The sequence below is a fragment of the Colletotrichum lupini genome, chromosome 1 (assembly GCF_023278565.1).
Source record: "Colletotrichum lupini chromosome 1, complete sequence".
NCBI lineage: Eukaryota > Fungi > Ascomycota > Sordariomycetes > Glomerellales > Glomerellaceae > Colletotrichum > Colletotrichum lupini.
In genome coordinates this window covers 2,037,956-2,064,861 of record NC_064672.1, presented here as the reverse complement: position 1 = coordinate 2,064,861, position 26,906 = coordinate 2,037,956, and the positions used below count along the sequence as shown (strand labels likewise).

Below are 26,906 nucleotides of genomic sequence, written 5' to 3'. Positions count from 1 at the left end.
TTAACGGGAGGTGGTCACGTGTAGCACGCCATCGACTCCGACGATGGTGAATCAATTGCGCGAGCTGCAGGCAAGCTGACGCGACACACTAGACACCCACACAGTTGCATCAGCCCCAGTTATCAAATGTTCCTTGTCTTTCCCACAGTAGCGATACGTCGACTGTAGGAGTTCAATCTCGATGACAACTTTTCGTGGGCAGAAAAAAAGAATGCCCATCAGGAGTCAATCGAAGGTTGTGACGAGGTTACAAACTGGTGGCATAGGGCTTAGCTTTAACGCGGAGTCCCAGGAAAACTAAAGGAAGTGTGGCTACCCTTGGCCAAGCTACGACAAGTGCCGCAACTAACGGCATGGCATATATGGACTTCCCATACAACTTCTGCATCTCCTCGGAATACAACCGTTTGAGCTGCTGCTGGAGGGTCAGCATTACTGGATAGGTAGCCTGTCGTCATCTACCTGTGGATCGCCCTTCGGTATCAGACCGAGATTTGGAGAAAGCATGCCCCTTTCCTACCCATTAGCACCCTCAAATGCTCGTCACGCCTTGTGGCGACGTTTGGTGACAGCTTAGCTGGAGAGTAAGCCGTTCGCTCGGCATGCAGTCCATGTTGAAACCCCTGCTGGAAGAGATTTATCAAGAGACACTTATATAGAACGGTTCGTCTGTCCTGCATGCGGGCTGGGTTTTGGTTTGAACTTTCGCTTTGTGCAGACACCGTACGTCATTGTTCTATCTTTTGACGATGAACAAGATGTCCTCGCAACATCCAGTTGGGAAGCCGTCACCAGCCGGGTCCGATACGTCGTCTGACCATGGCGGCCTGGGTTCCAAATCCGCTGTCGACGATAAGGTTACTGTCGATGCCGCGCCTCCGACAGCGCCCGCGCTTGCAACGCAGCAGACTCAACGCATGGAAGCGGCAATGGGCGATGCCATCCTCCGCTTTTTCAGGATTCGGAAAGGACCGAAGGCAGAAGAGTACGACCTCGACGCGGTGCGTATATCGACTCATATGGACTTGCGAAAGACCCCAGTGGCGTCTAACATGCTCAACAGATTGCCACGCAGCCGAGTATTTGGGATTCCGAGAATGTCGAGGAGTACAAGAGCCTCTACATCCACCCGCAATGGGAGAACTGGGCTGCTTTTGATCCCAGTTTCCGATGGACATGGAGAGAGGAACGTGCTGTTAGGCGTAAAGTCGACTGGAAAATCATGGTACAATGACCCCGACAACTCGAAGAAGAACGCAAGCTGATCACTCACAGGTCTGGGCTTGTGTCATGTTCGCAGCCCTCAACATCGACCGGAACAATATCTCCAACGCCGTTTCCGATAATATGCTTGACGATCTCGGATTGACGCGAGGCGACTACGTGAGTTATGAAGAGACTGGCTCCTCTGATACCCGCTTACCCGACTAAGAACCTTGGTCAAACAATATCCCGGGTTGGCTTTCTTGTTGCCGAGCTTCCATCGCAGTTGATTTCCAAGCGGTCAGTAGTCCTTGCCTGCCAACTTGTGAATCCGTACTGATTGAGCCTTGCAGTATTGGGCCCGATCTGTGGATTCCCATCCAGATTTGCCTCTTCTCTATCATCTCTGGAGCGCAATTCTTCCTAAAGGGTCGAGCGTCCTTTCTTGCGACAAGATACCTCATGTAAGTGTGGTTGTTGCTCCTGAAAGACTAGATTACGTGTACTTACGACACTGTTTCTAGCGCAACCTTTCAAGGAGGTTTCATCCCGTAAGTCTTGGCCCTTGACAGGCCTATTCAAGCTTTTGACTAACTCCTTGGCAGGGACACTATCCTCTACTTGAGTTATTGGTACACAGGCACTTCAGTTAGCAATCTCGTCCCGGACTTCTGCACTAAAACACCCTCCTAATGTCTGTCTCCAGCTTCCGATTCGACTGGCCTGGTTTTGGATGTCTTCGCAACTAGGTACGTCATTCTACACTCCTCTCGAGCTCCTTTCAACTCTGACTGATAGGCCTTTCTAGTTGACATCGGTGTTGGATTCGCTGCTGTCGGTCTGGTTTCGATGCGCGGCATTTTGGGATACGAGGGCTGGCGTTGGTTGTTCCTCATCGAGTAAGCCCCCCCCTAATGATCTTGCGACGCTGTTAAGTTACTAACATCACGTTACCAGAGGTGCTTTCACTTGTAAGTCAACAAGTTTCGCTCCACAATGTTTCGGCTACATCGCTAACAATATCGCTCTAGTCTGTGTCGGACTGTGCTCGTTCTTCCTTATGCCTCAATGCCCTGCCAAGACGAAGAGTTGGTGGAACCCCAAGGGTTACTTCAACGAGAAGGAGGAGAAGATCATTGTCAACTCCGGTCCGTCTCCCAGGAATGTAACACCTTTTCCAAAGCTAATAAACTCTGCTAGTCATCCGCGACGATCCCCAGAAAGGCGGCATGTACAACCGACAAGGTCTGTCCGTCAAGCAGATCTGGGAATGCTCCAAGGATTACGACATGTGGCCATTGTACGCTCTTGGCTTGCTCTTCGGCTTGCCGAAGTACCCTGTCAACCAGTACCTCACTTTGTCGCTCCGAGACCTCAAGTTCAACGTCATCCAGACCAACCTGCTCTCAATCCCGTGGATCATCGGGTCAAGTATCACCATGCTGGCCATTACGGCTGCTAGCGAGCTCTGCAACAATCGCAGTTTCGTCGCCATGGCTGAGGATGCATGGTTATTGCCATGCTTCATCGCCCTGATTGTAATCGCGAACCCAAGCCCCTGGGCTTACTTTGCTATTGCGACAGTTTTGTTATCCTTCCCTTAGTAAGTGCGGAGAATTCCGCTTTTTCTTTTCTAATTGCTAATCTCTGCCAGCACGCATCCTATTCAAGTTGCTTGGACAAGTAGGAATGCCGGATCCGTCCAGAACAGAACAGTGTCCGCATCGTAAGTCTCTATAACTCTCATATCGGTGATGTGAAATATAACTTACAATATGCTTGTAGCCTGTACAATATGTGGGTTCAAGTCAGTGGTATGATCGGCGCAAATAGTAAGTTGCTCTCCTTCAGACTCAACATAATAGAGGATGCTGACTAGCCAAGTCTATCAACCAAGTGATGCCCCTCGGTACTTCAAAGCCAACAAGGGCCTATTGGTAATTTGTATTTGGATGTGTGTAAGTAGACAATCATCCTACCTCAAGATTGAATCTCATAGCTCACATGTTCGCAGGTTGTACAATACCCCTTCACCTACTTCTACTATCGGTGGAGGAACAACAGCAAAGCCAAGAAGTGGGATGCTATGACACCAGAGCAGCAACACGACTACCGTGCCAACACAACGGATAAAGGCAACAAACGGTGAGATACATGGACGCCTAGTGAACTCATCCTCTTACTAATCATTCATAGTCTTGACTTCCGATTCGCCACCTGATCAAGCTGATTGATTCAGGTGCTAAGATAGATGGTATGACAGGATTTTGTGTCGTCTAGTGGCTGCTTCTTTGTTTGAATGGTGTATGAAGACAGGATTAACACATAGTACTCTCTCTGCTCAATGATTCTCAGAGCTTTGGTGTCCTAGCCTGGCGAATAAACCAAAATTCAGCTTTCAGTCAATGAATTAATGTCGTCAATATGGCAGTAGGGCGGGCTTTGATGATTGGACTTAGACAAGTACGCAATGATATAGACACCGATACTTTTGATATTGAAGATGCTCTCAAATGGAGATACATTTTGCTCTTCCCTTCATATCCGATGCTTCTCCTTGGGTTTTGGATCTCTTGCGCGCAATCACAATTGTTCCCCTCATTGCGTTTGACTCAGCGAACCAGTCAAACACCATTGCTGCAACCTTGAACTTCCCCGCTGAGATCCCAAACGGCTGTAACGCTTCACTCTGACTTTTGATATAACTGACGAGACCAGAGAAGACATGTTCCGTGATATCTTTGAAATGGATATCATCTTCATCATAACTAGCGTCAAGGAGCTGCCTCTTGTAGTCTGACACTGTAACAAAAGCAGCAGCAGGACAACCCATCGCCAGGCCAATGAGGTTGACGAGGAACCTCTGTCGTAAAGACGCTCCGTCGCTCAGTATCAAGTCAAAGGCCATGAACGAGGCATCGAGTGTCTGCGCGGCATAGTTGAAGATTGGCTTTCTGGAGGGATAGAAGTGATACAGGCTGTCAAGCGCTAGAACCCATCGTTGTTGGTCGGCGCTGTCCTCCTTCAAAGATCTGATTGCAGACTTTACGTGCGCGCCCCAGGTGTCGGGGTTGGCAGCGTCAGCGCAAAATACCTCAACACGTCCATCTTCTAATTTGAGCTTTTGAGCCTGCAATTGGGCTCTATTTGAGGCCAATCGATACTGGGACTCGTTGAGAGTGAGCCCTACATATCGATAGCTGGTCACACCTCGCTCGTGAATTAGTAGTGCAAGCTCCAGGGACTGGTCACCACAGCCAACACCTAGGTCTAGAATAGATATTGCCGAAGACCGAACTACATCTTCACAAATCTGGGCTTCTTTGAGAACCTCTAAAAGCAAATTGCGACAGGCTGTCTCGAAATCTGTAATGTGTAGGTTGTCGGCACTCGTCCTGGAACATAATGGTAAGTCAGTCGTGCTCTGACTAAGTCAAGGAACATCATGAAATGTGATGGATATAATCCAGTTCAAGTGTAAACTAAAGGGAGGCCAGGTATCGGAGTGATTACGAAGAAGGGTGTAAAATGAGGGCGGACAAACCAATAACCCATGTTCATCCACATGGTGGTGAACGGCACTTTGAGGTTCAGCTTCCAGTGATCATTGTCGTAGACGTCTTTCCGCCGAAGAAAAGTAACAGTAAATGCCAAGGTGACTATCAAAATTATAAATGTGCAGCCAGTCGCGCCTAGTAAGACACCTTTCCAGAAGTCAGGAACGGCGTCAATTGGTAGTGTCATTGTATGAATAAGAATGAACCCATGTCCGCTTGTGAGATGAGGGTGAAGGAAAGTTAGGTCTGTGGTCTAGTGCTCAATAATAAGGTACCTTAAATGGAAAATGAGACGTGGGAAGACATTTGCAGAGAAAGCTGCCAGGTGTAGCTAGACTTGGCGCCAGCTGTAGGCAGGAACAGCGAAGGATGCGGCAGGATTCGGCGCCGGAGGTCCGATGTCACTCCAACAAACCAACAAAGCCCTCCTTGCTGTTTTTCTTCACAGGGACTGCGTTTATTTCAACTTCACTTCTTCTATTCAAACACGGTTTTGTTCTCATTGCGTACCTTCACTTGACTAGCCGTGCCGCCAAGGGACTACAACACCAAAATCGTCAGCGATTCTCATCGCAGAGACAACGCACCCTTCAAGTAGGACCATTCCATCCCAGCACCACGCCCCGGTTAACCACACATTGTCTTGTCCATTGGTCCAGTCACCCATGCCGGCGGTCTGGTCATTCTTCTTGTCCAGATTTCTGTCCTCACCCATGATCTTTCGGATAACTGCCCTACTCTGACACGTCCTCAAGGTCCTCGTAAACCTTGCTGTCCGCAGTACCCTCTTCGCATCGGCCTGTACGTTAAGCGGGCAAGTGCTCACGACTGTTCCTCCAGGCATTGTGTGTAAAGCCTCTGTCCGCGCAGCTTCTTTTGCGGAAAAGTCGGTTCTGAGACAGATAACTTGGGGCGGCATGACATTTCCACGATGATGTGAACAAGCTTTCGGATGTCTCCCTTCATCCTCCATGAGAGTGAACGACTGGCTTGGTCTTGCATCGATCGGACGGAGAACTGAGCTCTCCACGCGGATTGTTGGCAATGGCTCGAGAATGTCGCATAGGGGTTGGTAGATCTTGCCAGCCACATCCGGCGACACAGCGAGAATAACCCGGTCGAATACGTCATCCAAAATCTGTCCAGCTGCGTTCTCCGTCGACTGCCAGCGGAGTCTCACTCTTCCATCAGCCGTTGAGGCTACCTCTGCAACACACGCTCCTAATCGGACGTCTTCCATTTCTTTTGCCAATCTTCCTTCAACTTGGTGGACACCGCCGCAGACAGTGTAGTGCTGTTGTCCATGCGAGCGTTTCTTGTACTCGACAACGTCACTGGCAGGGAACGCCAGAAGCTCAGCATGCGTACACGTCGAAACGCTGCTCATGAGTGGGAGAAGGTAGTGCGTGGCATACCGTCGCGGTAGCCATATCCTTCTCAGATAGTCGCCAAATGTCTCTCCCCCATCAGACCCCTCAGTCAAGGGGTGCACCATGAAGCATGCCACTGTGAACCAGAACTGGCATATGATCAGGCACAGTATCTCTACGAAATGCGCCAAAATCCCGCGATTTCCCGGCCAAGGTGGGACTTGGTGCAAATTGGATGCGTGGACAAAGTACTCGCCAGGCACTCCGCTGGCGCCATCCAGAGTTGCCTGGTTCTTTCCCGATGCTATCGTATCAGGCTTGCGTGCAGGCAGTGATTTGGCGAATGAGAACAAGAAGCGGATGGGATGATACGGGATGCCCAAGTGGTCATACATGCGCATCACGTTGGGATAATATCCTCCGGCGAGTGCGCGCATTGGAAGGTCGATCCTCTCAATACTGCCCGAGCTCTCCTCTCGAATTGCAACCGATGCTGAGTCGAAAGACAGGCTCTCAGCCTACAACAGTCAGTCTACGCATTCGCCCACTAAGGTACTCCGATCTAGGATCCAATTCACCTGTTCAAATAAGGTCACTGCATATCGTTGTTGTTCGTCATTTTGCAAGAGATATGCGATGCTAAGCCCGGCCAATCCCGTTCCGACGACAGCTACTCGGAGAGGGGCCTGTCGACTCATGTTGCGATGAGTGAGTCTGAGAGCCTTATGACCTTGAGCCAGCGCTGACATGCCCTGAGTAAGTATCCTTCTCCTCCAATGTGGCGACTGGTTTCCAGCATCAAGACACAGCGAATGCAAAACTCGACGAAGAAACTTCAACAGAGTCGGCACGCACGAATTTGCGACAGTAAACCCACTGCGGAGAGATAGGGTATTTCTCAGCTCACCGCACACTCACACCACGCGCCGGGTACGTAATTTCATCAATGCACACCGTAGCCTCTTCGAAATCTGCTACTCCCTGGAATGAAGCTCCCCTCCGGCGGGTACCATCCCTGAGAAAAGTGCCGGATAGTCACATCACGCACCCTTGAATGGGTGGGTGTCTGCCGAGGTCGAAGTGCCGTCGGGGCAATTCCACTTGGTGGTCGACCGTCCGGCATCGACGAGGCTTCACCCCTGTCGTTGTGGTACGATATGGCAGCAGTTAGCCATTTCTTCGGGATCCGACGGAGCTTGAGAAACATTGAGACACAACTTGCGCCAGCAGTCGGTTCTATGTGAGCTACCCCCTTTTCATCTGCGGCGAGACAAACGTCCAAAGACTGTCTTTGACGGCGCTACCTGCTGAGTAGACGACCCGTCCTAGCCTAACGATTTCGAAAAGCGAAAAGTCAATTTACACGTGCTTAGTGCCATCAGACGGTCTCATCCCATCTGTTCGGACAGAAAGTTGCACCGACTCGATCAATCTGGCTTGGCTTCCAGAGTTTTCTCAAGCGACCCCACACACTATTATGACCCTGGCTAAACTAGCTCGACTGACTGGTTCTTATGGTCCCCGGCATTCTCAGTCATGGCTTCTTTGGGGAGTTCGCAAGCGAAGAATCATGTTCATTGACATCATATACAGCCCTCGGGTTGCCTGGTTATTCTGTTGTGCCGATGAGCTCCAAAGAACTGGTTTCCGACCGGCAGATAGTCGCAAAGAATGGCAGCCTCCAATGTCCGTCCGCTGGCCATATTCACCGGCTACATGGTCCTAGCCGCCGTGCTCACTGCAAAGTCTATCGGTATTATTCGCAATCAATGGCGCGCCTCGCTTTCGCGAAATGGGGCAGTCGCTGCGCCAGCCCACCGTCGCGCTCTTGTTGTGTTCAGCGCGCTCGCGGCCTTGAGCCTCGCAACGACCTGGTATCACATGTCTCGCTTCTTCGAGTGGTCATATGGCCAATGGATAACGACACAAGCATTGGCTAGCCTCGACTCCACCGAACTGAGGCTCGGCGAGTGGCTGCACGACACCTCTCTATTCAAGCAAGCTTGGGCGTCAACCCTTGAGACTGGCCCGAGGGCCTGGTGGTCGTTGCAAATATTTGGGTTTTGCGCTAACTGGAACGCCATACTTGCGGCTCAAGGTGAGCTTATTCTACCTTAGTCAAATCCGGGCCAGCTGTCAGCATTTTATCGCAACTCCCGAGAGCAATACAAATCTAGGTGCATCATTAGCTCAGAGAAGATGTAACTCACATGCTTGGATATTCGTACTGCTTGGTCAAGTTGTTGCTATCTCCTTTGCGGCAAATTTGTCTTTCCTCGCAATACTTTGCAGCGAAATCCCAGAACGAACAATCAATGACGGGAAAAGGTATGGCTAGACTGTGTCTTCATTCCCTATTCATTCTGTCATTCTCTTCACACGCTACCCTGTTGTGGGCAACGTCAATCCCCTCCGCCATCAAACACCCCAAGTTCTTATTCTTGCTCCTTTGTCCACACTTGCTGGCATTCGTACCGTTGCTTCTGATTTGGATCTTGCCGGCGCGAATGTTGGGCGAGCCAGCGTGTCACTGGAAAGTCGCATCGATGATATGGGTGCTGGTCGTAGCCACACTTGGGGTCTTTGACAGTGGTGCGAGCCTCAAGACTGCGCTTGTAACGTTGTACGAGCATCCTGTGGTTAGCAGTGTTGGATGGGATGTTATTTGCTGTTGGATCAGCTTCACGGTCTGGTCAATCGTCGGATCTTCCTGAAAGGAGGGACCATATGTGTGTGCTGTATGATTGGAATGGCTGTTTGTACTCACGGCGAAAAATTGGACATGACTTCCCAAGCCTCAAAACTTGTAATGATCGCCTCAAGAGGGAACCCGAACAAGCCGTCACGGCGTAAGGATAGGGAGGAGAACGGCGCTTTCGACGGGGTAGAATTCTGGATACACAAGTAATCTGTGCCGTCCAGATGAGGACTTGAAGACGCTTTAACGAGTACATGGATTTACACTAGACCCTTACCCCCGCCGAGCAGCATGTTCACCCGCTCTCTTCCCCGAAAAGACACCATCAGCAAGGGAAAGCCCGCTCACATAACCATTGGCGCAGACTCCAGCAGCACTTCGCCCAGCAGCATACAGCCCATCGATCTTGCTACCATCTCCGGTCAGGACTAGCCCAGTCTCGCCATCCACCCGCAGCCCGCCGAGCGTCAGTCCGTTGACAGCTTGGATTCCCTCAGTGCGACAGGAGATATCGACGCCATAGAATGGGGCTTTCGATACTGGGCTGCAGTAGTCGGCTTCCTTGTGCATCGGATCCTCTTCTCCGCTAGCGATCGCATCATTGTAGGTCTTGACTGTCGACGCCAGACCGACGGCCGAGATATTGAACTTTCCAGCCAGCGCTGCCAATGAGCCAGCTTTCTTGTAACCCCAATAGAGCCAGTGCAGTCTCTGAATCAAGAGAGGCATGTTAGTCTGCTGGAAGACCTGTCTCTTTGCTTTCGCCCATTGATCCGAGTCGAGAATCAAGAAGCCTTTCCCCCCATGTTGTCTTATCATAGTATCGCTGAGTGCCGCCCCATAGACATCCTCCGCACCCATACGCTCTCCATCCTGAGATACGACGACGCCTTCGAGCAGGGCCGTTGGAGGATACAAGAAACGCCACGCAGACATGTTGTTCATGTTGGAGACTGATCCTCCCGCTGCATGCCCGATCCTGATTCCAGATCCGTCATCGCCATTGGTGCCGAGCGGAGCGACCTGGGAGAACTCGGGGACGTGTTTCTGCCTCATCTCGGGGTTGAATGCAAAACCGCCGGCACTCAAGACCACCGCTCCACCATGTATGGTCTGCGAGGTGGATTGCTCTTGCCAGATTTTGCTTGCCTTGCGGTGATAGACGTCGGCTAGCGGAGTAGCCATGAGCTGGAATTTCTTAGTCTTTTGCGTGAGGCCCTTGTGCTTTTCGAACAGCGAATTGGTACCCGACAACGTCTTGATCTCAACTCCGCTAACTTTGTCCCTCTTGTCATTGAGAAGAACCTGCTGGACCTTAGTCGCCGGCTTGAAATCTACTCCCAGACGTATTGCTGAGTCAAAAAGCGCCTGCCATAGCGCAGACCCAGAGAACCCCGGCTGCACCATCCGATGTCCCCTGGGCGCCGGCTTCGACAGTTTATTGAACGGGTACGACTTCTCATTCCCAGAGAAGTAGAGGTAATGCTTATTCGTCGGATAGCTGGTCTTGTAGGGACACAGCGAGGCCTCGAATCGTGCGCCGTGCTTCTCGAGCCACTCGAGCCGCGCCACGCTCTCGTCGCAGAAGCGCCGGAGAGTCTTCTCATCGACTGCGTCCCCCGTTTCCTCTTTGAGATAGGCGAACATGTTCTCCGGGGTATCGTGGCCGTAGCCGGCTTCTTTTTGTTGTCGCGTGCCTCCGCCGGCGTAGACTACACCTCCTGATAGCGCGGACGCTCCACCGCCGTGGGCATCGTCCAGGAGAAGGACCTTGGCGCCTTTTTCTGCGGCTGCGATGCTTGTGCAGACTCCGGCGATGCCAGCACCGACGACAATTATGTCATGTTGCTGGCTGGATTTTACTGAATAGGTGGTGTGAAAGGAACGTGTCTTGTGGTTGCATATGGTAGCTACTCTGAGGTGCGCTAAGTGGTGGCGGGTAGTGAACGACGTTGCGTGTGAGGTAAGCATCGCAGAGGCTATTGTTCAACGTCAACAACAAGAACAAGATCACCGGGGCGCCTGAATGAGAGACATGATAGTCTTAAGTAAAAACGCACATGCTGACATGCAAGCGTGATGCGCTCGCTTAAGTATAGTTTGCTTCCCGATTGGGGTTCTCGGCTTACATGTTTGCCCAACAGATCTGGTGGCACGTACATTGCCTAACAGGTAATATATCTGCTACCTTAACCCAATCCGACGCGAAACATTGTTGGGTCAAGCTATAAGTTCGGTGCGTTAAAGACCGTGGCGTCTGGTGATGTTCAAAGCATCGTGCCGGACGCCGCTTAGCATTCCGACCAACCGCGGCACGCGTGGATTCCGCGGGAGGATCATCGGAGCATGCCACAGCGTCGGCGAGTGCCAAGTCTTGAAGTGCCGAAATCCTCTTATTCGGGTTGAGTGCAACGCTACAAGTCACATCACGGAAGCCGAGATGAAGCCTCTTTCGTCGGATTCTTCACGAAGATACCAAGATGGTCGACTCTCTATTCCCTCAAGTAAACTGTTTGACGCCATACTCCTAGCCACCTCTCAATCATATCCACCTCAATCCGCCTTCCGTTCCTTACGGTTCCCGCATCGAATTCCACACCCTCGCCATTTCCATTGCCTTCAGCCATGGATTGGAAGAAGCCTAGGAGTTTCAGAGCTGGTAGCTCCTTCACACCCAAGCTCTGTGATTCTGCAGTCGCTTCTAACCTAATCACCCATTTCCTCATACTAATGCGTTGAATCTTCCGTCCGCAGGCCTCTTCCAGCATGGAAAGCAGCTGCTCCCATGAGATAGCGCTCGGGTTGACAAGATTACACACAGCATACGACGTCTCGGCAGTGTTGTGAATCACTGCATCGCTGATGGCTTCAGCACAGAAGTCGACGGGCAACCAGTCGACGTTCGTCTGTAAGCTCGGCATCGCATCAAGTTGATTCAGTCCAGCCATCATCATGGTGGGCCACATCTCGGTATGGTTCCATGCCCCTAGCCTCGAGTGACCACAAAGCTGGCCGACTCGGAGGATGCGAACAGGGACATTGTGAGTAGAGGCATAGTGCTGCGTGACTTGCTCGATGATGAACTTGGACTGCGCGTATCCGGTGGGAAGTGTATTTGCAGGATCCGGGGAGAGTGGAAGCTCTGGCACTTTGGTGCCGGCGGGGCTTCCCATTGCTGCGGCGACGCTGCTCATGAAGTTGAATGTCTTCTTGAGCCCCGTGAGGCAGAAAGACATGAGATGCATGGTTCCTAACCAGATATTCGTTAGCTCAGAAGCTTCATGTCGGCATACTTAACCTGGGCTTCACCTCTCAGGCAGTCGTCTTCGAACTGTTGAATCGGCTGATTGAAATCCAACTTCCAAGCGTTGTGCATCACAGTGGTCACCTCATTCGCCAGACGTTGATACATCCGCTCGTCCAATCCTAGCTTTCCGTCCTTCATGTCATAGCTGACGGGTACAATCTTCTCGCTTTGGTGAATGATCGCAGGATACCCTCTCTCTTTCATAGAGCCCCGGACGCGAGCTTGAGGATCTGCTCCTCGTACGGCGCAGTAAATCTTTTGAACAGTTGCCATCTGGACCAGGACTTCCAATAGTGCGTTGCCCAGAGCACCGCTGGCTCCCGTGAGATATATCACTTCTCCCTCGTTTTTCAAATCTTCCTGTTGAGCTTGATTGACTTGCAAGTTGTCGATCTCAATGTTCATGCGGCGGATGGTCGACCTGATCCACTCATAGTGGTTGCCGGCCGCCGAGGCATTGCTATTAAGAGCACCTTTGAATAGCTGAAGGAACTCGAGAAGCTTCCTTGCCGTAGGATATTCGAAGATGAACATCAAAGGGAACACCCCGAACGACTTCACAAGTCTCGATCGTATCTCGACGGCGCGCATAGAATCGAGACCGAGTTCGTACCAGTTTTGGTCTGGCACCAAATCTTCCACAGAGAGATCGAATACATCAGCGACAACGGTTTGAACGATTTCGAGATCCGAAGCACCGGAGTTCCTGGAAGGAAACGGCTTGGAGGCCTTATCAGACTCGAGCTGGTTGCCTAGGAAGGAGTTGTAAAGTTCTTCCACCCTATCTCCATACAGATCCCAGGCAATTGTCCACCGCACGTTCCCTTTTGGAGTGACTGGCAACGTCTCCTCATTTTGCAGAATGAGAATCGTTTGACGAGGGATTCGTGAGTACGTCGGAGAATTCCTGTTGCAGATATCCACTACTTTCCACACCTCTTCAGCAAGATCAGGTTCTGATATGGATCGCTTCTCCACCTCAGACCAGTCGATCTCAACAACGACGGAAGGGCAAGGCTTTCCTGTGCCAAACACTGCCGTCTTCGCAATAGTGCTCGTCTTATCTTCTTCAAGCGCCATGGCGAGAGCCGCGGCATGTGTTTTCTCTCCATTGCTGTGCAAGATAATGTCATCTCTGCGGCCTTGGAGGACGAAATACCCGCTCCCTGGGGGATCCTCGATGAACAAGTCCCCCGTACGGTATGGATTCGGCGCCGTCTCCTCAAGCCAGAGCTCTGCGGCTAGAGGAAACCCTCGATATACAACGCACTCGAAGAGGTTATCCGCAATGGACTCCATGCCTACATGTTCTGACTCTGGGTACAAGTTGCGGAAGCGGTACACGTCTGGATTGTCTCTTGTGTGAGGTATTGTCCGTAGTGGCGGACCGGTTTCAGTTGTACCATATGTTGTTTTAACATTGACGCCGATGTTCTGAAGTTTGGATAGCATTGAAGGGGACAGTGGAGCTCCCCCGGGCTGTAGGACCTTCAAGTCCGTCAGAGGAGTGTAGTCTTTGGTGGTGAGAGTGATGTATTCGTAGAGGTCCTCAATGACTGAGGGTGCGCAGTGCAGGCAGTCGGGCGGATAGCCGAGGCTAGTCAAGGACTTCCATGCAGAAAGTATTGAACTTGGGGCCGGTGGCCATTGTGTTGGAGGTAAGGAGGTAGGTAGACCGGTTGGGAGTCCCGACAGGGCGATTGACAACCCAGCTACGTGGAATCTAAGATGAATGAGCATGCGCGGGGGAAACAGCAGGGAGATTCTAGGTCTCACAAGGGAAAACACAGATACCAGTTCTCAATGAAGAACTCTGGGAGTAATCTGTACATCCGTGCAATTTGACACAGACTCCGATTCGTGTGGATAATTGGTTTCGGCACTCCCGTAGAACCAGATGAGTGGATGATCATTGACTGGAGAGTCCACTCATCATCAGTCTCAAACCCTATGCAGGGTTCTTCAAAAGCCTCTGGTTTGTTTTCTCTCAGCTCATCTAAGCTGATGAGTTTCGTCAACGGGAGTTGACCCGGGCTTTCGCCATGGAGTGAAGCTTCATTCGCCTCGTCGAAAATGATTGCAATAACATTGCACACTCGAAGAAGATGATCTCTGGTTGCCAGAGAGTTCTTGTTGCTAAGAAGTAGGACCCGAAGGTGCAGACGATTTAGGGCGAATTGGGTGATGAGATACGAGATCGAGTTGCCGACGCCGAGGAGAGCGACAGTGGGTTGCTGACCCGTTTCATTGGCAGCACCAATTTCCTCCCGAAACTGCTTAGAGTAGAAACTCGATGCTCTAAGGTAAAACTGATTGAGCCGGGCCCAGTCCAGCACTTCGAAGGAGTCACCGATAGGATGTATGAAAGCCGGCTTGGAGGGTTGAGTTACAGCATTATGCTCAACCAATGCCGCGACACTCGTCAATTTCGGGTCAGAGAATCTGAAAATTCAGTGTTAGAGTCATTGGAACATCAAATCATAATAGAAACGAGGGTATTTGGGACCTTGAGCTATGAGGATGTCCGTGGAGTTGCCATAATTTCTTCAACTGCTCGTCGGCATCTAGCGCAGGGAAAACGGTCGGGTCGACGGCAGCAATTGATGAGGGTGACTTCAGGTCAGACATCGCAATCGGTGCCATCTTGCCAAGGGTTACACGAAGGGAGGCCTTCAATGTTGTCTTGACTCTCTGAAGCTGCTTTTCAGTCAGTCAAGCTCCTTTCATCGATATCCAATAAGTATCACACTTCTACCGCGGACCACGGGAGAATCGATTGACAATATTGTTACGAATCGTCACTCAAGATCAATCCTATCGAGTCAAGTAATCTCTCTACAACTTGAACTATGCTGACGCCGATCAGCTGATTAGATTATGCAACGCCTATCATAGTCCTTGTTGGAGTAACGCAACATCAGAAAAGGATAGGCCAATGATATCCACGATAATCGGTCTGATAACAACCCACGCCTATCGCGTGCCTATCACAAACATTATGGGCGTGGTACGCATCCGGAAACCGCACGACCATGGCGCTCGGCAACGACGATAGCAGGATAGCTGAAAGGGAATCTGATAAGCCTCGTCTTAGAAACGAGACCGGATGCGCAACAACGTAAAAATAATTAGACATCGTTTGTTCCCGCTCCCCGCACGCACCATTGGCAACTTCAATTGTGCCATTGATCGCCCTGACCTTCCCTTTTCTCCTAAAGGTGAAGCCCACGTATAGGTAGTTGAGACTCGAGAACTTACTGCGGTTACACGCATAGCAGTCGCTACAACGATGGGTCTACGGAATCGCTTGGAGCTCCGCTCCGAGAGCGCCGACCTCGGCACGGAGGGAGGCCGGCTCTCGAACAAGGACATGGATCCTATTCCGATGGGCTCTCCGGAGCGCACCTGGGGTTGGCCGAGTTTGCTCGGATTCTGGATCGCCGAAGCCTTTTCCATCTCGATGTATCAAGGTAAGTGTTCACATAGGTAGTCCGGAAACAAATTGGTGACTCGAGATGGCTACTAACATCCGTTCTCAATCACAACAGTCTCTTCAACCTCTGTCACAAAAGGCCTGAACCCGGGCCTTGCAATCCTTGCAGTGTTCATCGGCCACGTCCTGGTCTGCATCCCGGCAATGCTAGATGGCTACGTCGGCTGCATCTTTGGCATCAACTTTCCCGTCTTCACCAGAGCTTCCTTTGGCCTCCGGGGTTCATATGGCGCCGTCTTCGTCCGTGGTGTCGTGGCTTGTATCTGGTTCGGCACTCAGTCGTTTCAGGGTGGGCAGTGCCTGCAGGTCATGATCTCCGCCATCTGGCCGTCATTCAACAACTTCCCGAATCACCTCGCCGAAAGCGCGCACGTCACCAGCTCCGAGCTGTTATGCTTTTTCTTGTTCATCATCGTTCAGCTGCCACTGCTCTGGTTGCATGTAAGCAGTCTAAGGTACATGTTCATGGTGAAGACTGTGATTATGCCAATCTTTGGGTTGACGTTGTTCATCTGGGCCATTGTTGCTGGTATGCTCTTCATATCCAGCCACATCCAAGGGCAACTTATCTGACCTCTTCTCAGGCAAGGGCTTCGGCCCGACATTCTCAAAACCAACTCTCATCAAGGATGGCACGCCCGCTATTGTCGTTTTCTTCCAATGTGTCACCAGCGCTATTGGCCCCAAGGCAACCCTCGCCCTCAACATGCCCGACTTCACGCGTTATGCAAAGGATCCCCGACAGGTCTTCTGGACGCAAGCCGTCGGGCTATGCGTCTTAGTCACGATGTGTGGTGTGCTAGGTGCGACCGTCAGCAGCGCCTCGGAAGTCATCTACGGCAAGGTGACCTGGAACCCCCTGGAAGTCGCACGGCTGTGGGACAACCGCGCTGCTCAGTTCTTCGCGGGTCTCTGTTGGGCGTTTGCGGTGATTGGCACAAATATCAGTGCCAACAGCGTCTCTTTCAGCAATGATTTGGCGCTATGGTTTCCAAAGTATATCAACAATAGGCGCGGAGCGTATATCTGTGCCGTGTTTGGCGTATGTACCGTGCCCTGGTACATCCAGTACAGGTGAGTTGTGTTTGTGTGTTGTCCAATGGTCGATCTTTTGTACTAACCTGTGGACTTCCTCGCAGTGCTAAATCCTTCTCCTCTTTCCTTGGTGGATACTCTCTCTTTCTTGGCGCCATTGCAGGCATCATCATCACCGACTTTTGGATCTGCCGCAAGCGTGCAATGGCAGTCCCGTCCCTCTTTGATCCGCGAGGCATACACTACTACACTTTTGGCGTCAACCCCCGAGCGGTTATCGCCTTCATCTTTGCCATCATTCCCAACATGCCCGGTCTTGCCGCTGCTTGTGGCGCCAAGGGAGTTCCCAAGGGGGCCATTTATCTCTGCAGCTTGAGTTGGCTTGTCAGTACCTTGGTGGCTAGTTTCACGTATTGGGTTTGCTGGAAGATTAAGCCATTCCCCGTGGATTATAGCCGGGAGCTGTTGTATGTTGACGGATACCCCACGGTGGAGGATTCAAACGGGTCAGAGAAAGGCTTGGAAGGGAAAGACCAAGACATGAAGACGGGATGATGTGATCTTAGACTCATAATACCATACCCTGACGCTAGATAAGTACACGTCATCATTTAATGTTATTGGAACCACATGCTATGAGCTTAAGGCCCGGCCTACTTCCCTGTGGTTCTCGCGGGAATGGTTCACGGGCTTGGATGTGAATCATCCATGTAAGTTAGCCCATCTCACAAACCCCGGTTCGAGGCTGCCTCAGCTGCCGCGGGTGTCAATTCAATGAGCTTGCCCAGCCCAGCCACGAAGATGGCATCAAGTCTCAGCAGGCTCAAGTTCAATAAGTCGCAGCTTCTCGACTTGATCCGCAATAAGCCCCTCCACTGAATCAAAAGAGCAAGGGCGTCTTCAGCTTCCGATAGCGTCGGAGAGAGAGCAAAGAGCAAGACAATAAAGTTGCTCGCAATGGCAAAGTTGACACGGGAATCTAGCCATGGTCAGCTATCTGGCGAATACTTCCGGGGAAAGCACGCTTCTCGTGTGGGAGGCTGGGGCAACGCTTACATGAATGCCAGAAAGCTTCAAGATGATGAGCCTCCAGTTTCGCGAGAAAGTCATGCATCTCTCGCGCGATAGTCATTGAGCCGGTGCGCAACGCCGTGCGGGCTTCGGTTGGGACCTCGATGCTTTTCGGTCGAAGAAGGGCCTTGAAGACAGCAATCTTTGCGGTGATGTAGGCGAGTTTCAGACTACCATTCCCATCGAGGCCGCATTCTGGCAGAGATGCTGAGGGCTGTTCCCCTACGTCGGGTCGGATTTGCAGCCACTCTGCAAGCTCAATCCTCAAGGGCCGAGCAACTTCGAAAGTTGCTTCGAGCGACTTGGAGAGAGCTCTAGTGGCTTTGATAGAGCTACAACGGTTAATGAGCATCAATATCAGAGCAGTGACGCTGTATTGGGATGCAACTTACAACATGTTGTGTTGAATCTTGGACACAATCTCAGTTAGAGAGGCTAGATGCAGAAAGTGCCTACACACCAAGGGCCCTTCACCTTCACAACCAGGAACATCACCAAAATCATCCGGCCCAAGCGACGAGACATCCCAATCGCACTCCTGAATGTGCGAACTTCTGCCAAAGTTAAGGCTCAGCCACCTGTCCTGAACATACACCGCCCAAGCAAGCCTCCGCCGCAATCTCTTCTCCCAGCTCGGAATCGCCCAATCCGATGGGTCCAGATTGAGTCCCAAACACTGCGCGAGCGCCACCGTGTCTGCGAGCATGGTCCATTTGAACGGCGTGTCGGCGACGTGCTTGTTAGTTGGCCGTCGCTGAATCATGAGAAGCATCGTTTGCACCGTGGCGAGAGATGGAGTATGGAACTCGGATAGGGCGGCCATCCAGGCAAGTTTGAAGAGGTGGTCTGCCGAGGGGAGGGTGTCGACGTCTACACAGAGGATGTCGTCGAATACGCAGAAGGGGAGGGCGTGGCCATAGATTGCTGCCAGGAGACATATTGGCATTGCGGAGGGGCTGCCGTTAAGATTTTGGATTGTGTGTTCTTTGGATACGACCGGGAAGTAAGGTTGAACATACTTCCAGAAACTGCCACCAGTCAGTCGGAACTTCATTCTGAACTCAGGCATATTCGAGTGAGTATAAGAGGGTCTGGCCGATTCCTTACAGAGTGATGAGCCTTTGACCAACATTCTCAGAGACCAGGTCCGAGACCTCGCATCTAAGGTCGGCCGCGGTAGCTCCCAGCCCTCCTGGTTGCGCTTTACTAGCTTGTGAGTTGCGCTGTAGCATAAACTGAATGGGAACCCCATCTTCAGGCCCCATATTGCTGATGCGGAGTTGCTGAAACGTGCATTCGTCTCTCTCGTCGAAGTGATACAGATTTAGCAAGTACGGATCCGATTCACCGCTGAGACCTATCACCTGAGCATTGTGACCAGGCTCCGCGTCCAGCGACGACGGTACGAAGACATTCTCTCGACGTGGAACATCTGGTGAAGACGTTGTGTGTGGTGATGTCGGGCTCGCAGAGTCCATCAGCCCTCTCACAAAGATGGAATCGGCAATGGGCGAAACCTCCACAGACGGAAACCTCCCATCTGCTCCAGGGGCAGCTCCGTCCTGTCGGTGATGGGGGCTCCGTATCCCATCGCTCGAGCCGCTTTGCCGCCGCTCGGATAGCCGTCTCCTCTTGTTAGGGCCCCCAACAAATGTGCACTCTTTGCCTAACCGTCGGCAGAGCTCACATGGTGGCGTGTCTTCGTGCACAAGGCAAGCGGCGCGCTTGTAACGGCAAAAGTCGCAGGGATGACTGTTCCTACTACTCTTTTTGGTCTGGCCGTTCAAGTTGATCTCCATGGTGTGGATTCAAAGATGGAAAGCATGTTAGGAGACTTGATGTCGTTGCGGACTTCATTCCCCGCGTCCTCCCCAGGATTCCATGTTGGTTGAGACTCTGAGTTGATCTGCAAACTATCGGACTCTGATAACGGGGCGTTGGCCGATTGGATCATTAGCAAAACAACCCTGCATTTCGATAGCAACAAGCTCCATGGTGTGAGAGTGATAGAGCTTCGGCTGATATTTATTCCATCTAAGCTCATGTTGTTATTCCCGCGGCCAACTAAGGAAACTAGATCCAATCCTGTCCTCTCGCCTTTCGTCCGTCACCGGAGCTCTTGTAGACGCCCCTCTTGGCCGTGGCATCGCCCATTCTAACTAATCCAACTAGGTGATGCACCCCAGCCAATACGCCGTCAACAACCTGCACGCCGTCCCCGACAGCCGCCTCTACGGCCCCCTTGAGCGGCGTCATACCCGCGCATCCCAGAAGCAACAAATCGGCCCCCTTTTCCTCCACCAGCTTCTTCCCGACGGCTGCCATGATTCCCATGACCTCATCCTGGCTCTTCTCGTGCAAGTCCAGCACGCCCAACTTACACGAGACCACGCCGGCGCAGGAGGCTGAGAAGCCATAGTGGTGAATGCTATCCTCGTGCAACACCCTCGACCGCTCGCTCACGGCAATGAGCCCAAACCGCCCGCCCAGCGTTCGCGCCGCGAAGAGCGAGGCTTCCGTGATCCCGATGACGGGCTGGCGAGGGAGTTCTTCGCGAAGCATGCGGATGAGGGCATGGTCGGAGTAGCACGCCACCAAGACGGCATCATGGGTCGCCGCAAGGGGCAGGACGGCGCGAGCGGCGGCCGCGGCGGACATTACGTTGTCAAAACTGCCTTCGATGGCTGAGGGCGCCGGCCTAGGCGCCGTGAAGCCTGTGACGAGGACGTCGGGGGGTAATTGGCTCTCGACCATGGCGACGCAGGCGTCGGTCATGGCGCGGGTGCTATTTGGGTTGATGAGGAGGATGCGGATCTTCTTCTGAGTCTGTCCAGGCGTGATGCCGTTACTTACTGCTCCGTTGTGTTTCTCGGCTAAGGGCGAGAGCTTAGGAGGCTCCACGACGCCGGTTTGTTCTGTGATGCGAGCATAATGCTCTACACGACGATGTCTGGCAAAGTCAAATGTGCGCTCCTTGCCCGGCCGGCACTCAGCCAGGTCAATTTCTGCATAGACGACCTCGTCCTCTGTTGTAGATGCCTCAGCGACAAGCTCGCCCTCCGGACCAGTGATGCAGCTACCGCCAATGAGGTCGTATATCCCGTCATCGAGACCACACCTCGCAGCGCTGATGCTGAAGCAGGCATTCGTGTAGCTATGAGCCTGCATCACCAACTTGTGGTGGAAGAGTGCCTTGCTCCGCGCCTCGTCCGGATCCATGCTGGCGCTGGTTCCCCAGAGATGCGGCGCGAAGCCGGCCGTGTTGTAGCCGCACAGTACGACCTCGACGCCCTGTAGACCCAAAACGCGCCAGCTCTCAGCCCATCTCCTGTCGTTGCAGATCATCATGCCGAAGATGGGGTCCCCGCGCTCCGGTGCCGCCTCCGGCTCTGTCAGATCGGGTACCCGGAACGCATTGAAGCCGAGGTCTCCAGGCTTGAAGTAACGCTTCTCTAGCTGGTTCGTGGCATCCGGGTCCGCAAAGGGCTCAAAGTCGCCCGGAAGATGGATCTTGCGGTACTTTGAGAGGATGGAGCCGCTCTTTGCGTGGTAGTAGATGCAGGAGTTGAAGGTTTCGCCGTCGTCGGCCTTTTCGGCAAAGCCGACCGAGATGTCGACGCCCAGCTCGTTGGCCTTATCGAATAGCGGTTTTGTCTGCGGCTGAGTCGCTACATCGCCGTGCTCGAAGAAGGAGTCAAGTTCAGAGGAGTCGTTTATCAGATGCCGGGGAAAGAAGGTCGTGAAGGCGGCTTCAGGGAAGAGAACCAGCTGTGCTCCCTTTGCGGCTGCGTCTTCAAGAAGTGATAGCATGCGATTCAGTGTCTTGGGCCGGGGGTCGTTGTAATGCGTTGCGCCCATCTGAGCCGCAGCCACGCGAAGCTTCAGTGATGGCATTGCCGCTGACTTCCTGTTTTTCTTGTGCAGTTGTCAAGTTGCTATGTTATCACATTCCCTCTTTTCACTGCCGCTATGCAAACTTCAGTCCAAACTTATTCTTTTCGCCACGAGAAGTCGTTGAGCTCTTCTCCGAATCTCCCACAAAGTAGTGCTGGGTCTACCCCTCATGCATTGAGATCAGCGTGCAGTGCTCCGTATCGTCCGTCCTATTCCCTGCAGCTCCCTAAGGTAGTCTAAATTGTGGGCGATAAGCGCCGATAGGCCGTCGGGTAGTTTGCCGTGGCTGCCTATCTTTATCTCAGATAGGCCTATTTATTCTTCGCAGGAACAGCGTTATCAAGTCTACACCCAGTGTAGATGTTGTTAATGACTCTGTAGATACTCCGTATGGTGTCAAGGGAAACTCGAGGACAGGTTGAAAAAACTCTACGAATTTCCCGAAGCGAAGTTTGTCGTTGGTTGAGTCTCACAAAAATCGCTTTTAGCATACTGAGACTCTTCTGCTGTCATAGCACACTAAGGTAAAGCGACATGGAGGTTGATCTCATCATTGAGAATGCCACAGTGGTGAGTACTACATGAATCATGTTGTAGCGAGGGCCCCATCGGCAAAATGACTGATGGAGAAACAAAATAGGTAACGGCATCTGATGTCCACGTGAGACAAGATATTGTGGTTCGCGACGGCAAGATCTTAGCTGTAGGCCAGGATCTCAAGTCTCTTTTCTCGGCCAAGACAGTGATAGATGCACAACATGGCTTCGTCATGCCGGGCGGCGTGGATTCCCATGTACACCTTGATCAGGTAAGAAAATGTTGTATTCAGTTTCCAAACAGAACTCCCTTGTCTAAACCAGTATCAGGACAACTCTCCAACAGGAGACAACTTTGAGACCGGCACTCGATCAGCGATTGCAGGAGGCACAACAACGATTATTGCCTTTGCTACACAGGAACGCACCCATCAGTCTCTTCACCCAGTCGTAGATGACTATCACTCACGCTCCCGAGGGAAGTCATACTGCGACTACGGTTTTCACATCATTCTCCCAAACCCGACCCCCACCATCCTTCGCGATGAACTTCCATTCTTTGTCAGCGAGAGCATCACCTCCGTGAAGCTCTACATGACCTACGAGCCCTTGCAGCTCAAAGACGGCGAGATCCTAGATGTCATGATGGCTACGAGGAACCTAGGCATGACAACCATGGTGCACGCTGAAAACAGCGACATGATCACCTGGATCACGGCACGCCTTGCAGAGCAGAAACTCACTGCGCCGTACTATCACGCCATCAGCCGGCCCAACATCGCCGAAGATGAAGCAACGTACCGCATTATCGCCCTTGCTGAGCTCTCTGATATCCCCATTCTCATCGTCCACATGTCTTCCAAGACCTCCACCGCGCACGTCAGGAGCGCGCAGACAAGGCTCCTGCCAATTCACGCGGAGACGTGCCCCCACTACCTCTATCTCACAGCCGATGCCCTGAAGCCGTCTCATCCGGCCACTGATGGCTTCTCCGGCGCGAAGCATATCTGCAGTCCGCCATTACGTGAGGACCGCATGGATTTGGACGCCATGTGGGCTGGTATTGCCAATGGGACGTTTACGACCTTCAGCTCAGATCACGCGCCGAGTAAATATGATCACCCTGAAGGCAAAAAGGCGGGATTGGGCAAGGAAGATGGCTTGATGAGGTACGACCAGGTTCCCAACGGGCTTCCCGGCGTTGAGACACGACTACCGCTGCTATTCGAGGGCGGCGTGTTAACGGGTAGAGTGACGCCACAGAAGTTTGTCGAGGTCACGGCGACGAACCCGGCAAAGCTTTACGGGTTGGGAGACACGAAGGGGGCGATTGCCGCAGGATATGATGCCGACTTTGTAATCTGGTATCCAACGATTGAGCAAGTTGCTGCCAGCGGCGGGACGGGCTCAGCAAAGATGGAGCCGTTTGTCTTGGAGAACTCGATGTTGCATCATGATATCGATTACTCGCCTTTCGAAGGGATGAAGTTTAACAATTGGCCGCGTTATACCATTTTGCGAGGCAAAGTGGTTTGGGACCGCGATAGTAGCGGTATTGTCAGCGATATGGGATATGGCGATTTTTTGCGGCGTGGAAAGAGCACATTGAGCAAGCCGAGGAATCAATGGGTGAATGAGTTCCAGCCATTGCCGATGAAATGATGTAGGTGTTAGTATTCCTATTACAGGGTAGTTAGTTCGAACCGTAGTTAACGAAGAGATTAATTGAACTATCTAAATATTTGCGTAGTAGGTATAAAAAGGAGGTTCTAACCGTAGGTTAGGCTAGCTATAATAATTATAAATAGGGCCCCTAATTAGCCCCTGCGTAGTTAGCTATATACCGTAGTTAAATTAGATTTCTAATCCGATACTAACTTTCTCTTTTTTTTATCGATTTAACTACTACGGTTAGAGATATAATTCGACCTCGGGCCCGTTTACTAAGTCGTCTCCTTTTCCCCCTTTTTTCTACTCTTTTCGTATAACCTATCCCTCTATTTATATATTAACTTTTCTACTACTTATAAATTACTTTAATCCCTTATTTAATATTACTTTTATAAAAGCGTTTACGAGGTTATTTTTATTATTAATTTAATAAATCTCGAGTATTTCGCGCCTTTCGTACGATTACCTAAGGGCTATAATATCGATTATAAACCTCTTTTCTTTCGTTATTCCTAATTTAATAAAGTATTCGTATAATAAATAAAAATCGGTATAAATAACTATTAAAATAAGTAAAAGGCTAATTCGATTAGTAATTTTCCTTAGCGTTATTAAAATCGCATAGGAGAGGTTAACGCTATTAATTATACTATAAACCTCTAATACTAGTATATTTCTTATTACTTACTTATTTTTAATTAACGAGTAATAGATTATATTACTATATATAGTAAATTCGCTCTTACTTATACTCTCGTTAACTAGGATAATAATATACCTTAATTACGAAATAAGGTCGTTATTATTCGTAAATAACTTATTAATAAAAACGTAGAGCTTATTAATCGTAAGGTCGATCGGGTAGTAAATAAGACCTTAATTAAGATTCGTTTACTACTACTTAAGCTACTTATTAAGTATTTTAATATCTTATTTAATTAGATTTATAGCTTATACTACCTTAGCGTAATTAAAAATTACCTCGGGTTAATAAATATTTATAATATATACCCCTTACGTAAGCTTAGCCTTATACCGCTTCTTAACGTTAATTACGTTTAAATTAACGAAGTTAATCTTCTCACCCTACCCCTTTTATTAAAAAATAACAGTTTCCTTTTTAATTATAAAAATCCCGCCGTTAAATACTAGGGGGGTATTTATTATAAAGACCTCTTTTAGCTTTATTACGAAGCCCGCTTTTTAAAGCTCCTTATCCTCCTTTTTTATAAAATTAATATCGGATAGGCCTAATATATTATTAGTCTATATTCCGACGATCCTAAATTAGTTACCTTCGTACTTTACGATTAATAAGTATAGGTCGTATATAAAAGTAACTATTAATAGTTAATTAATATAAAAATCGTAGTAAGTAGCCTATTAATAAGTGCCTAATTTTACGAGCTTATATAGTAGCTTAAGTACTTTAATAATCGTGCTTTTTAAGTACTTACTAGCTATTTCCTTTAGTAAATAGGCTAGGATTTTTTTTATAAGCCCTGTGGCTAATTAGGTATAGGCCTAGGTAATATTACGGCTCTAAATCTCGTATCCCTTTTTCCGTAGCGATACTATTAGTATTATTATTAATCGTTAGCTATAGCGCTATATAGTAAGTAATTATATAAGTAGCGTCGCTTTTTTAACGTCGCTATACCCCTAAATTACGTATCTAGACTTTTTATACGGCTAGGGTATTCCTTTTTTTTTAATCTTATAAACTATTTATAATTTAAATATATAGAGGTTTATATATTTTTTTAGGTTATATAGGATAAATCAATAGACCCCTCGATTATAAAAAGTGTTTACTTTAATAAGATCTAATCCCTTATACGGCTTTTTAATAGTTATAATTACGCCTTTTTTACGTAGTTTAACCGCTAGCTCGAAATCGGCTTTTTTTATTATTATATAAAAAGTATTAATTACCTCGTTATTAGTAATAAATTACCGCGTTAGGGCTTATTATCGTAGTTTTCTATAACGTCTTATTAGTAGTATTAGTGCCCTTTTAGCAATTTCCTCTTTTTTATTATTTATTAGTATTACTACGACGATTTTATTAAGGATAATCTTTTATACCTCTACCGCGGGTTATATAGTTTCCCCTAGCTCTTTTTCTTTTTATAAGTTAGAAATTACCTCGTTAAGATCTATATAGTACGGTCTAACTACTATAATTAATACTTCGAGTAGCTAGTCGTAATCTCTTATAACTATATAAGAGCGCTCGTTAACGGAAATTAACTTATATAGCTTAGCTTATTATTAAGTAATTTCGTACTATACTTATATATCCGAATTTAGTAGTATATCTAGATTATCCCTTATATTAGGCCTATTGCGTATAGTAATTACTTCGTTAACTTATTTTCTTATACTTACCTTGCGCAGTGCTTATATTACTTTTTTAATTACTTAAGCTCGTTAGCTTATACCTAGTAATAGTAATAAGGCTAAGGTCGTTCTTAAATATGCTCTAAATACTAATAGCGTTAATATAAGTCCGTTAGGCCCTATAGTATTATTATAGTATTTAAGTACTATCTAGAGGCATTCGTTATTAATAAAATCCGGATTTTCTTTTTTAATAATTCTAAACGCCCTTTTTAACTATTAGTATGCCCTTTTTATTTTTTTAATACTATAGTACGCTTTAACGGGTACGACTTTTAGCTATATACTATAGGCCGTTATATTATCCCTAAATTTTACTAACTTAAAGCTAGTACTAGCGTCGGTTCTAATGCTATTTAGTAGTCCTTAGTATATATTAATCTAGCTTTTTTATAGGGCTACTTATACTATTTTTACTTATAGATCCTAGAAGAATTGCCCTATTTAAAAAGATATAGCTACGTTAATTATATATAGTACTAGCTGACTATTTAAATAAAAAATATTAACGACGATTTCCTAGTTAAAGTTAAGCTTATTACGTAATTTAAACTTAAATCTACGTAGGCTTTGCGTATTTATTTAGTATTAGTAATATATTTTTATTAACTACTCTAGCGCCCCTATTTCGATATTATTATTACTTAATTACTTTAAAAGGTTATATA

The 26,906-nt window shown here is 49.4% G+C and overlaps 8 protein-coding genes across 8 annotated transcripts; 4 read left to right on the top strand and 4 right to left on the bottom strand.

The window, feature by feature from the left end:
• Positions 1–758: 758 nt before the first annotated feature.
• Positions 759–3,424, top strand: CLUP02_00564 (major facilitator superfamily transporter; the record flags this gene model as incomplete). The annotated part of the gene is made up of 17 exons (XM_049279611.1): positions 759–1,001; positions 1,064–1,225; positions 1,276–1,383; positions 1,433–1,503; positions 1,557–1,667; positions 1,728–1,754; positions 1,809–1,851; positions 1,910–1,952; positions 2,012–2,102; positions 2,161–2,174; positions 2,235–2,351; positions 2,404–2,806; positions 2,858–2,929; positions 2,989–3,035; positions 3,088–3,161; positions 3,218–3,348; positions 3,400–3,424. The coding sequence occupies 17 exons, from the start codon at positions 759–761 to the stop codon at positions 3,422–3,424; spliced, it is 1,782 nt and encodes a 593-aa protein (XP_049135568.1).
• Positions 3,425–3,712: 288 nt separating this feature from the next.
• CLUP02_00563 (uncharacterized protein) lies at positions 3,713–7,668 on the bottom strand (the record flags this gene model as incomplete). Its single annotated transcript, XM_049279610.1, has 11 exons — positions 3,713–4,598; positions 4,748–4,975; positions 5,065–5,192; positions 5,271–5,300; positions 5,362–6,279; positions 6,352–6,648; positions 6,709–6,915; positions 6,986–7,032; positions 7,085–7,430; positions 7,496–7,571; positions 7,637–7,668. 11 exons carry the CDS (start codon positions 7,666–7,668, stop codon positions 3,713–3,715), a joined length of 3,195 nt encoding a protein of 1,064 aa, XP_049135567.1.
• A 133-nt stretch (positions 7,669–7,801) lies between these two features.
• On the top strand, positions 7,802–8,468 carry CLUP02_00562 (uncharacterized protein; the record flags this gene model as incomplete). Its single annotated transcript, XM_049279609.1, has 2 exons — positions 7,802–8,228; positions 8,308–8,468. The coding sequence occupies 2 exons, from the start codon at positions 7,802–7,804 to the stop codon at positions 8,466–8,468; spliced, it is 588 nt and encodes a 195-aa protein (XP_049135566.1).
• Positions 8,469–8,565: 97 nt separating this feature from the next.
• CLUP02_00561 (uncharacterized protein) lies at positions 8,566–10,799 on the bottom strand (the record flags this gene model as incomplete). Its single annotated transcript, XM_049279608.1, has 2 exons — positions 8,566–8,798; positions 9,182–10,799. 2 exons carry the CDS (start codon positions 10,797–10,799, stop codon positions 8,566–8,568), a joined length of 1,851 nt encoding a protein of 616 aa, XP_049135565.1.
• Positions 10,800–11,320: 521 nt separating this feature from the next.
• CLUP02_00560 (male sterility protein) lies at positions 11,321–14,778 on the bottom strand (the record flags this gene model as incomplete). The annotated part of the gene is made up of 4 exons (XM_049279607.1): positions 11,321–12,078; positions 12,138–13,858; positions 13,912–14,577; positions 14,642–14,778. 4 exons carry the CDS (start codon positions 14,776–14,778, stop codon positions 11,321–11,323), a joined length of 3,282 nt encoding a protein of 1,093 aa, XP_049135564.1.
• Positions 14,779–15,424: 646 nt separating this feature from the next.
• On the top strand, positions 15,425–17,218 carry CLUP02_00559 (NCS1 nucleoside transporter; the record flags this gene model as incomplete). The annotated part of the gene is made up of 4 exons (XM_049279606.1): positions 15,425–15,605; positions 15,684–16,157; positions 16,213–16,702; positions 16,768–17,218. The coding sequence occupies 4 exons, from the start codon at positions 15,425–15,427 to the stop codon at positions 17,216–17,218; spliced, it is 1,596 nt and encodes a 531-aa protein (XP_049135563.1).
• Positions 17,219–17,270: 52 nt separating this feature from the next.
• On the bottom strand, positions 17,271–21,628 carry CLUP02_00558 (carbon-nitrogen hydrolase; the record flags this gene model as incomplete). The annotated part of the gene is made up of 7 exons (XM_049279605.1): positions 17,271–17,316; positions 17,393–17,642; positions 17,720–18,121; positions 18,209–18,762; positions 18,842–19,527; positions 19,587–19,722; positions 19,809–21,628. The coding sequence occupies 7 exons, from the start codon at positions 21,626–21,628 to the stop codon at positions 17,271–17,273; spliced, it is 3,894 nt and encodes a 1,297-aa protein (XP_049135562.1).
• Positions 21,629–22,162: 534 nt separating this feature from the next.
• CLUP02_00557 (dihydropyrimidinase) lies at positions 22,163–23,826 on the top strand (the record flags this gene model as incomplete). The annotated part of the gene is made up of 3 exons (XM_049279604.1): positions 22,163–22,198; positions 22,269–22,436; positions 22,489–23,826. 3 exons carry the CDS (start codon positions 22,163–22,165, stop codon positions 23,824–23,826), a joined length of 1,542 nt encoding a protein of 513 aa, XP_049135561.1.
• Between the last annotated feature and the right edge of the window lie 3,080 nt (positions 23,827–26,906).